Genomic DNA, 11,639 nt, shown 5'->3' on the forward strand with positions numbered 1-11,639 from the left:
TTAACAGTCCTTCTCAATCTCAAATTCCTAATCTGAACAAACCCTTCAGTTTGGCAAACATTGGCTGAGCCCCTGTGATGTGCCAAGGCTTTTCTAGATGCTAGGGTTACCAAGATAAAGTGAACACAACCTTGCCTTCAGGAAGTTTATAGTCTGGGACCAGAGAATAGAGATCAGAGGCACGTCACAGACACACACGCGCGTCACAGATACACACATGATCAATTACATAAATTATTGTAGAAACGTTATAATAGATGTGCAAAGCGCTGTGGAAACTGGGATGAGGAATAGTCACTGGAGGCATTATACGGTGACACTTGAGGTAAGCTTTGAAGGGTAATTAAGAGTTCCTTTGGTGGAATGAAGGGAGAAGGGGGAGATGGTTCTGGTAGAAGTGAGGGTGTGAAAATGCAGCTTGCCCTGATTTTAGGGCTTGTGAGAGGAAGACCTGGGAAAGGTTGACGGCAGCCCAGTTATAAAGGACCTAGAAGGTTGTGCGAAGGAGTTTGGACCTTATTTAATCATGCTCAGTTGGGGAGCTGTGGAAGGTGGGTCTGTTAGCTCCTTAGCTTGTTTGTTTTTAACCAGCCTCAAAAGGGGAAAAAAATCACTCCTACTTCCTTCACATTTTCAAATCAGCTGCTTTTGTTTCCTCTTCCTTTCTAGGCCTCAGCCAACTGCTTACATGCTTTTTACAAAATGAGATCTAGGTTTTTTTTACTTAACCTCTTTTACATATTTTTCATGTTGCTACCTGATCTTTATAATTATCATTTTAATGGCTGCATAATAATCTATCAGTTATTATGCTATAATTTATTTAAAGCAGTAAAATGAAAAGAACCAAAAAGTTTTTAGAGTTAGAAGCTGTTCAAATCCTGATTGTGATTTACCATCTGTGTAATCTTGGACAAAATATTTAATCACTCTGAGCTTTAATTTCTTCATTTATAAAATGTGTTGATCATATACCTACCTTACAGGGCCATTGTGAAGAGTATCTCAAATTAGATGAATTATGAATTATGGCCTGGAGGAGGCACTTATTCACTGGGGGGTGGTGGCTGCCCACTTATCATCTTTACTGATTGTTTGAGCTTGATTTTCTAGAAGGAAGGAAGGTGGCAACATGGAGGTGGATTGGATGGGGAGAGGAGAGCTCTAGACCTACAGAGGCCAGCAGTAGTTGCCCCTAGTCCATGTGACTGTTGAGTGCCCAAAATGTGGTCAGTCTGAATTGGGATGTGTAGTAAACATAAAACACTAGGTTGAGAAGACTTAGTATGAAACAGAATATAAAACACCTTGTTAATAATTTTTATATTAATTATACATTAACATTATATTATTTTGGATATATTGTGTTGAAAGATGTTAAAATTATTTTCACTTGATTTTAAAATGTGGCTACTAGAAAACTGTAAATGACATATGGGGCTTGCACAGAGTTCCTCTGGCTGCTTTGAGTCCCTATGACTGATCATATACAGCAAAGACAGGAGGAGTAGTTACATTTGAATATGTGTTTGTATAAGCAGATCATCAGTGGGTGTCCTCTGAGTGGTAAAATGAAAGGCAAGTATTTGTTCTAGACCAGAGAAGCTGTCCCCATTTTCCTTGAGTTGGCCATTCTGACTGTTAACCATGTCACGCGCAGTAGTAGTGAGATTACTGGCCAAAGTGCTCATTGCACGGAAGCCTGGGAAGAGCGTGACTTCTCTGCTGAGCTCGCAGAGAAGCCTCAGGCCCGCCTGGCAGTGAAGCGCCAGGCGTCCCACTCGCTCTTTCGTGGAGCACTTCTCTGTCACACGTGCAGTATGCGGGGATCACACAACTGGGAAAAAGACCACATAGACAAAATGAAATTGGAGGGACAGGCTTCTTCTGTAGGGGGGATAGGTGCTCTGCGTCCTGTACAACCCTGCTCAGTTGTGTGTCTTCACCTTGTCTGGTTTAGAGTCCTCAGAGAAGAGGTGTTCTCGCCTTTATGGAGGTAAATGGATTTGAGGCTGAGGCTGGCTTCCGGGTAGCATTTCAGATAACCAAATGCTGTTTAAGTTTTCCAGCCAGGAATTGAAATTGTACCTAGCTCTTAAAATATCCACTGTACCATTTCGTGTAGGGTTGTTGGGTAATAGAGCCTTAAAATCAAGATACAAGATAGAAGCAAAGATAATTTATAACAACTTTTATATATTTTCCTACAGTTGGTCTCCCGTGGGTTGAGCTCAGGAAACCACAGATTTGGGATGCATCTTAATGGGGCAAGAGCAAGGCAAGTGGAAGATAACGAAGTTTGGAGGGCAAAAAGTAACCCACGACAAGCACCAGTATCTGCCGTGCTCTGAGAAGTTTTATCTGACTTAGCCTGCCTGACTTGGTCCTTGGTGGATGCAGATAGCAAAAAGGCCTGGCGACAGATCCTGGCATCACTGTGGCAGGGGCATTGCTGCACCTTTGCCAGGAACATTCTGCTTCTGCTGAAGTACTGTCACCCATCTGAACCCTGACTGTAGTTGTCAGTTGGGTAGAGGGTTTCATGTTCTTGGTCAGCCGTGGTAAAACTATAGGAGCATATATATGTTTCATTCATTTAGCAACCATTTACTGCTCTTTTTCTACATGCCAGACACCATGGGGTTAACGTTTTTCTGTAGGAGAGGACATGAAAGTTTTAATAGCTTTTTTTTTTTTTTCTATCTGGATTTTAAATTTGTGACTTTTACAGTCACAGAACAAAAAACTTTCTTTCACAACTTACGAAACGGATTCTTTACCCTTTGAGGACTTCTTGTATCCTGGGTACCAATTTTATTTTTTCTGTGAAATTGGGAGAAATGTACTCTTTTCCCCCTCCTACATTCTCTGCCCTCCTTTTAGGCCTTGGGGAAGAATCACCTCTGATCTCTGGGAGCCCCAAATCTCACTCCCAGCAGATACACTTACGACAAGGCTTCATCTGCTAGGCAGCCCACTCCCTCAATGCAGAGGGCCCCGTGTGCCCTGACTGGGCGGTGGCAGACTACAACTGTCACCTCCTCCTCAGTGCTGGCCAGCCAGAGGAGGAAACTGGCCCCTGTGTGGCAGGCCGGTGGGTCTTCTGCCCCTACAGAGATTTACGTTTGAAATGGTTTCATCCCATTGCACTACCTGTGACTTTTCAAGGCAATTGTGAAGAGCTGGGAATTGGCCAAAGGCCTGACACCTCAGGGGGTTAGGGGTCACTGGCTTTGATGACTTCGAATTGACTGGGATTGGGGGTGGTGTTGGGATACCTGGGCACAGATAGTTGAATAAATATGAAGGATTCTGTGCTCCAAGGCCGTGACGGGCCGTATCTACCCACCACACTCTCTCTTCCACAAGTGCACAGATTCAGGCCTGCACACACCTGCACACATACAATATGTCCCCTTGCAGGTGCTGTACCCCTCTCCCCACTTGGCTCCCCTGGAAGCCCCCACTTCTCACCTCTCCCCACCAACTGCAACCCCCACCCCAGCACTGTCATTCCTAACCCCAAAGGCCAGCCTTTCTGCCAGCGCAGGCCTCTCCAGGTTAGAGCTCCCTTAGGGACCCTTTCCTTTTGAGAGGAAGAAAGAAAGAAAAAGGGAGGAAAACCAGAAAGAAAGAGGAAAGCAGAAGAATGAAACTGGACCGAAGGGGCAGTGGTGCCTTGAGCTATCTCACTGCATTACAATGAATATGGACTCTATTAAGCTCCGTTCTGCCTGTTAGTGTTTCCCAGGGCAACACAGCCCCCATATGGCAAGCATGCAGCAGATTAGGGTAGGCCCCTGGGCCTCATTGAAGGCTGGGGGGGCTTGACTGGCAGTTGAGCCCCCTCCCACCTCCCCCTACTCCTCACACTTGACACTGCCTGTGTTTATCTAAAGCAAGGAGGGGGGGTTGCATTTGGAAGGGTTTTTGTCCAGCTCTGAGAGAGGGGAGAGGAGGCTGGAGGCAGGGTGGGTTGAGGGAGGTTGAGGGAGGAAGGTGGGTGGAGGTGGGGTGGAAAGGGGATAGGCAAGGAGGGAAAGCCTCATAAATATTCAAGAGGAGTGGTGAATGGAGAGAGAGAAATAAAGCAGATGGAATTCGTGTTAAAGAACAGCACAATCACCCTGTTTTGAGCCCTCCAAAAACAAAAAAAAAGAAAAGGGAATGGCTTTCTAGGAGTGTAGAAGCTGCGTTTATCCAATTAGCAGGGTTGTCAAATTGAATTTATATGGAATAGGGTGGGGGAATTGAGAAGGGAGTGTAGAAGAAAGGAAGTGGTTTTCCTTTTCTCTTAAGGTTTGTGGGTTTCCCCCCACCACCACCCTTTATGGCTAGATTTTTAAATTTCCTTAAAGAGAAATTTAAGGAATGGGTATGTGTGACAGTTACCAAGGAATGGGTAAATGTGACTTCCTAGTAACTTTTTCCTCAAGTGGTAGAGGTGGGATAGAATTAGATCTGTCCAGTGGGCAAATCAAGAGACCACATCTTCCCTTTACTCAGAAGGCAGAGGTGGCTTCTCTGGGGATTCCTCCCCAGAACCAAGATGGTGTGTCTAGATTCCTTCTATCCCCTTCCATGGATAGTGAAGGGGTTCACCTACCTGAGTGGAAATAGGTTCTGTCCATGTTGGTTAGCAACTTGTTATAAATTTTGGGTTCAGTGAATGAGGAGCCCAGGTTGGGCAAATGCCACTTTGATTATTTATTTATTGCCTTCTCAAAAATCATCAGTGGGTCCCCTGTCTGTGGTGTTCATCTCAGACTCTTTTCCGTAGTCTTCCACAGCATGACCCAATCTCAGTTTCTTACCTTGCCTCTTTTCATTCTTCTGGAAGTCTCCAAAATAGGGTACAAGTTCCACAGGGGAAATAGAAGAAATTCCACTGGAGTACCAGAAGAAAATATTAGAGCTGCTCTTAAGGTTGATTTCTGTCTAAAAAAGGAATAGGAAAGAAATTCAGCTTTCCTGATATTTAATACAAGGGTTGACGGTGGTACCTTTTGTCTGTATATCACACGGTGATGTGTCACAACAGTAGCCAGAGATCTTCTCTGCATCATAGTGGAGCCCTCACTTGCTTATTCACTCCTCAGTTTTCCTGTTCTCTGTTAAGTGGGTTTACAGATTATATAATTTACTTTTGACTAAATTAATGCTCACAAAAGGACAAGTGGCTTAAAGAGATTGCTGCAAAGAAACTGGGGCTGAAGAGTATACAGCTAATCCAAGCATATGCTAACAGGAAAAAAACAGCAGAGCTGACCCTCTTCAAGCCATTTAAGAAAGTAAAAACAATGCTAATGGAATCCCATCTGATGAGAAGTCAACAAAATAATTAACATTCAACCAGACCATTTGGAAGAAGTTATATCCATATCATTACTGATGCACCTAATCCTAAACAGGCTTTCTGTCTTAAAGTATTAGTTTTAATTACATTATAAAACAATCATGATTAACATGTTATTAAAACATGGTTTCACTTTTACCTATACTCTTTTTAAATTTTAGTTCGGCAGCCCATGCATTTAATTTATGAATAAATGTGAATGGGTTAGGGATATTTGCCCAGAATATTTTACTCCGAAGAAAACAAGATCAGAAAAGTTTGGAGACCACTGTTCAAGATAAACCTTCTGTAACAGCCAAACTGCTTGATGTACCAGCCTCCAGATAGACCTTTCCCACCAGCCCTGCCCTCAGCTCTTTACATATGCACATCCCAAGAGGCCTTCCAAACCCTTTATCCAGGAAACCTTTCCTGAAGACCCAATATTGAAGATGCTCCCCTTTGGAGCTAGGCCTTCTGAAACACACGTGACCTGTGTCACCAGGACTGGAGAGAAGAGAAACAGTTCTCTAGCTCTTAACAGCCTTTCCCTAGAAGTGACACATGACGTGTTCGCTCACACTCAATTGGCCAGCACTAGTCACATGGCTCTAAGCCATCTGCAGAGGGTGCTGGGAAGCGAGGAGCTCGTGGAGATTTGCTGAACACTAGCTGACTTAACGTCCCAAGCTGTACGTTCCTCAGGACAGAATCCATCTTTTAATACAGTGACTTGCCTATTGTCTTCTATGGTAGATCACAGTAATATTTTTTCTACCTGATAGTAGTGAAATCACAATATCATTTTTTAATAGACACCCAGACAAAAATCTGATTAAAGAATAAGCTAGAGGGGCGCTTGGGTGGCTCAGTTGGTTAAGCAACTGCCTTCAGCTCAAGTCATGATCCCAGGGTCCTGGGATTGAGCCCTGAGTAGGGCTTCCTGTTCAATGGGGAGCCTGCTTCTCCCTCTCCCTCTGCCCCTCTACCCTCCCCCCACCAACCACCGCTTGAGTGTTCTCTCTCTAGCTCTTGCTCTATCTCAAATAAAATCTTTTAAAAAGAAAAAGGAATAAGCTAGACATGTATTTAGAGGCTGGCTAGAGCATGACTTATACTTAAGAACATCAAAGTTTTGTTATTCTCTCCTGTTTGACATCAGAGCAGTCTGGGTAGATATTCTAGATATTAGTTTAGAACTGCATTGCCCAGTGTGGTTACATTAAAAATTCAGTTCCTCAGACACATTAGCCACACTTTAAGTATTTGATAGCCACAAGTGGCTAGTGACTAGTGCTGATAGTGCAAATGTAGAACGTTTTCACCATTGCAGAAAGTTCTATTGAAGGGGATTGTGTGAAGAGCAGTAAGAGATTGTTCTAGATTTGGATATAAATGGTAAAAGAATGAAAATGACCACAGAGAAAGTTACTCTTTTTCTGTTTTAAAAAAAGATTTGTTTAAGAGAGAACGAGCAGGTGTGCGTGAGCAAGAGGTGGACTGGCAGAGAGAGAGGGAGACAAGCAGACTCCCTGCTGAGCACAGAGCCTGACATGGGACTCAATCTCAGGACCCTGAGATCATGACCTGAGCAGAAACCAAGAGTCAGATGCTTAACCAACTGCGCCCCCCAGGCCCCCCCAGAGAAAGTTACTCTTATAGATAACGATCCAGGTAACATTATTTTTCTGCATAAGAAAGTAGATTCAAAAATATTCCCAATTTAGTTCTAAAAGTAGTTCTAAGCAGTTGGTAAATATGACCTCAGAAACTGCTGGGAGGCAGTATTGGGATAGTAGAGAAAGCCTGGGACTGAGTCAGAAGGCCTGACTTGGAGCCCTAAATCTCTCTTAATTAGCTGGGAGACCTTCTGCAAATCACTTAGTCTCTCTGCTCCTTGCTTTTCTCATTTATACCATTCAATACCCAGAGATGTTATTCTAAGCTATTATTTTATTTTCTCTGAGGTCCCTCCTAATTTAAAATCTTTCTTTTTAATTAGGTCTGTGGGTAAAAGTACAAGTTTTTAAGTAAAAATGACCTTTCTTAAACCCTTCTCCTAAATCTATTTAAACTCCTATATTCAGCCCTTTGGGAACTAAATTCACTTGTTTCCCAGGGATTTCCCCCAATGCCACTCCTCTGAGCAGGAGTGCCAGCCTCTTTTTTGAGGCCAGGGGGCTACCAGCACCCACCGCCACCCTGCCCCCCACCACCGCCTCCCCGCAGCCACTCGGCATCACCTCTTATGAGCAAATCTTCTCCCTGCCTTCAAAGACCTTTGGGAAAAGTGAATCTTACTCTATAGAATTGGGATCTTGCAAAAAACAAACAAAGTAATTTGGGGTCAGAAATATTTCTTTTTTCATGTGGCTAGCCCCCCTCAGCCAATGGAACAAAAAAAACTTTGTCCAATCTTGTTCTTGTCACTGAAAAGAATGCTTTTTTAGAACTAAGTCTTTCTATGGTTTCTGCTAGATCACGTGTCTTTCCATTTCACTCATCTCGGTTATTGGCCATAGGATATCCAGAGGGTGTGCTTTGTGTTTAAGACCACGAAGGCTTCCCTTTCTTTCCAGGACAGCTGCAGTGTCCTGGGCGGCCAGGGAGGAGATGCGGCCTCCTGTGCCCTGGTCTCGCCTGTGTTCCAGCCGGTCCTCTTGGGAGAAGGTGGAGCTGGCTGCCGCCTGCTGCTGGGGGATTCACAGGTGTTTGTCATTTTCGCACAAAATAAATACTCCGAGCCTATAATTTCTCATTGGTCTCAACCCCAGAAGTGTATTCTGTTGTTGTTGTTTTTGGAAAGTTTCGAAAATGTCTGCTGGGTGGAGATAATTTCAATGGGAGCAAGTATGTCAGCAGTTAAGTTTCTCAGACACATTTTCCTTTTGTTTTCCGTGTCCAGATAATCCTTAAAAATAGCAAGGACCTAGGCCTCAGTGAGGAATTCATGTCAGAAATTTATTCTCCCCTCTGTTTTTGATTTTTTTTTTTCCTTCACCTCTCCTCTTTTTCTGAGAAAATCCGTAGAAAATAAGAAGGATCTACTTCTCATTGCCAAGAAAAATAATGGGCCTTACTGTTGCCTTCATCCAACTTTGAAATTGCACCTTGTTCATTTCACAGTGGGACAAAGTCACACTGCAAGTAGGAATTCCAGTTAAGCCTTAGTTGTCTTTTAGTTTTATCGTTACAACAAAATTCTCAGAAATTTATATCTTTGGATGATCTTTCTAGACCAAGCTCACTAGGTAGCTGGGTCCAGGAAGCAACTCTGTTTTCCTGGTTGCTAAATAAGATGCATCATAGCTACAGCGATGCCCCTTCCTCCCTATTTTTGTCATAGTTTTGCATTTTGTGGAGGAGACTCCGTGTGACCTGCTTTGGGGTCACCAAATGGTATCTGTTTACAAATCTGTCGTGGGGATTAATGCGTTAACTCCTTTCCCCCTCTTTAGATACCTGCTTCCTCTTACTCCGTTTCTGTCCCCAGATACATTCTTTTCTCTTGGTTGCTTATAAAAGTGGATTGGTGACTGGCAGCAAAAGTGGGGTCTGTTTCCATTTTGAATCCTATAAATTACCAAGGGTGCAGAAGTAACAGTAATTGTTTGGCCGGTCCTCATTAAGCAGAAGGGGGTCTGGGCTGAATTTCCTCAGTAAAACCGTTGTGGACTTTACAACCCGAACACCTCTGCAGCTACCCTGTGCTCAGATAACTAACAGCCCTCCTGTCCTGTTTGTCTGTTTGTCTTCTTTTTGCCCTTTATTCTTTGTGTTCATTTCCTGCCTCTGTGCCCCTCTCTCCTTCCTTCCCTTCCTTCCTTTCTTGGGGCAGGGACAGAACAGGAAACTGGAGCATGTCATGATCAAGTTCCCTAAAATCCTTTAATTGGTAATTCATTCAGTGTTCTAGATAAATAGGTTATTTCATTGGGGAAAAGTAGAGAATTAGAACAAGTATCTGGAAAATCGAGAGGACACCAAAACTTGCCTTTTGGTATTAGTTTATAAATTTGTTCATGAAATTTTCCTCTAGAACTCACTGTTAAGATGCCTCACTGTTCTATATCACCCTTATTCCAACTCTGTTAAGTGCCCCACCGGGTGCAGAGCAGTGATAGAAAAAATATGAAAAGGCTCCTGTTGGGGTTAAAAGTATGGAGATTTGAAAAGATCTTCTTGGAGTCTCTGAGACCTTAGGATTCATCAGTAATATCCCCTAAACTAAGGGTTCAGCATTACGTATATGACGGTGCTGTCCACAATAGTCTGGTAGTGGCAGCATGGCCTGCCATGTGGCCGTGGACATCTGGCCTCCTGCAAGCACATCGTTCCCGACAGGTGTGTGAGATGCTCACTGCCCGGACCCTGGCGGTGGCTGCGGGTCCCAGCCCCTCTAACACTGGGCTCCCCTGCCCTCCTTGCTGCCCGTACATGGGGCAAGCCTCTAGCACTCGTGCCACAATAAAATCCCCTTCTGGCTCAGGGGAGCTACTTAAAAGAAGCTTCTTTTAAATGAGAAATGACAGGAGAGTGTTCTTTGGTCTTGCAGCAGCTGTTCAGGTCAACATCTTGAATGTGGCCGGCTTGTGTGCTGGAGGCAAGGGGCAGGGGTCAGAGCCAGGCCCTGTGGCAGGCAGCCTCACTCACCGGGGCCATTTCTCTCTTCCTCACAGCAGAGCGGTGCAGGGGATCGTAGTACCTCTTGGAGTGACTCCGCTGGCTTATGGGACGTTGGCTTGGACCCTTTGTGACACCGTGCTACATGGGACGATGACAACTCAGAGAGAAAAAAGGCCCGAGGTCACCCTCGCTTGCCTCCTCTTAGCCGCAGCAGGCTGCTTTGCCGACTTGAGTGAGTGCCTCCCTTCCCTTTCTCAGCCCACCCCTCTTGCAAGAACACTTTGTCCCCTTGTGTCACATTCAGTAGTGACCCTTTGTAAAGGCCTTCCTTTTCCTGAATTTCAAAGAACACTTCATTCTCACCGGCCTTCGGAGATACTCTCAATAATGCAAGATGAGAAATCATCTTGGCAGCCTCATATTGGTTGTACTTTAGAATTTTAATCATTTCAAATATATACCAGTGGAGGAAGAATGATAATAACTACCTTTAACGGAGCACTTACTGTATAAGATTATGGCAGGCAGTTGACATGCATTGTTTGTAAGCTTCACAACAACCCTGGGAGGCAGGTGTTACTAGCCCCATGTTATCGGTAAGAAACCGAGACACAAAGAGGCTAAAGTGACATGGCTCAGAAGCAGTGGCACTGGGGTTTGGGCCCAGGTCTGTCCAACCCCAAAGCCTAAGCTCTCGCCTTTGCTCCCCGCTGCCACTCCAGTCTGCCTTCTGAGAACTAGTACAGGCTGGGGAATGGGCCCAAGCACCGTGGAGTTCTTCAGACGAAGATCGACTCCTCCCGGCCGCCCGGCTCTGAAAGGCCGCCTGGGTGCTGTGCTTCTAAAAAGGTCATGTTACTGGTTTCAGTGGGGGTGTTCGTTCATGGCTACGTCCCTGTTCTTCCTCCAGACCAGGTCCCTCAGGTCACTGTCCAGCCTTCTTCCACGGTCCAGAAGCTCGGAGGAACGGTGATCCTGGGCTGCGTCGTGGAGCCCCCGTGGATGAACACCACCTGGCGCCTGAACGGGAAGGAGCTGAATGGCTCAGATGATGCTCTGGGCATCCTCATCACCCGCGGGACCCTTGTCATCACTGCCCTCAGCAACCACACCGTGGGACGGTACCAGTGTGTGGCCCGGATGCCTGCAGGAGCCGTGGCCAGCGTGCCAGCCACTGTGACGCTAGCCAGTGAGTGCTGCCCCTTTGCTCCTCAGCCACAGTGCACTCTCTCTCCCATTCTTTCTCTCCCCCAGACCATTCATACCCCTTGTCGGTAGTGTTCATATGAAAGGGGGCCTTACAATTTGAAATTTCAAACCAGAGAGTGGTAGCTGCCCAGCAGTCCCCAGTGGTGGAGGACAGTTGTGCCCCTGGGAAGCTGCTCTCTAAGAAGGGGCAGTGTGTGGAGTGAGTGTCTCAAAAGAGGTGAACTCTACATGGTTGAACTGTTTCCGTGCCACGCCTTTCGACTTTCCCTCTAGCTGTAGGTGTGGTAGTGCCCGCTCCTCCCCATCTTCCCCACCCTCCCCGCCCTCCCCGCCCGTGCCCCGCACTCCGTCCTCCCCACCCTCCCCATCCTCTCTGTCCTCCCCGCCCTCCCCGCCCCGTGCCCTGCACTCCGTCCTCCCGGTCCTCCCCGCCCTCCCCGTCCTCCTCCCCTCTCCGTCCTCCCTGTCC

General features: G+C 45.8%; 1 protein-coding gene across 3 annotated transcripts in view; it reads left to right on the forward strand.

Moving 5' to 3' along the window:
- Nucleotides 1-11,639, forward strand: part of BOC (BOC cell adhesion associated, oncogene regulated) — a 70,979-nt gene that overhangs the window by 25,249 nt on the left and 34,091 nt on the right. For 2 of the 3 annotated variants that reach the window (XM_032406549.1, XM_032406551.1), the window contains exons 3-4: nt 10,015-10,193; nt 10,872-11,150. In XM_032406549.1, the coding sequence (XP_032262440.1) occupies nt 10,112-10,193; nt 10,872-11,150 (361 nt within the window). In that variant the 5' untranslated portion in view covers nt 10,015-10,111. The remainder of the gene's footprint in view (nt 1-10,014; nt 10,194-10,871; nt 11,151-11,639) is intronic. The other variant, XM_032406550.1, reaches the window with a different exon arrangement.

Source organism: Phoca vitulina, unplaced genomic scaffold (genome assembly GCF_004348235.1).
Source record: "Phoca vitulina isolate PV1807 unplaced genomic scaffold, GSC_HSeal_1.0 scaffold8, whole genome shotgun sequence".
In the NCBI taxonomy this organism is placed as follows: Eukaryota; Metazoa; Chordata; class Mammalia; order Carnivora; family Phocidae; genus Phoca; species Phoca vitulina.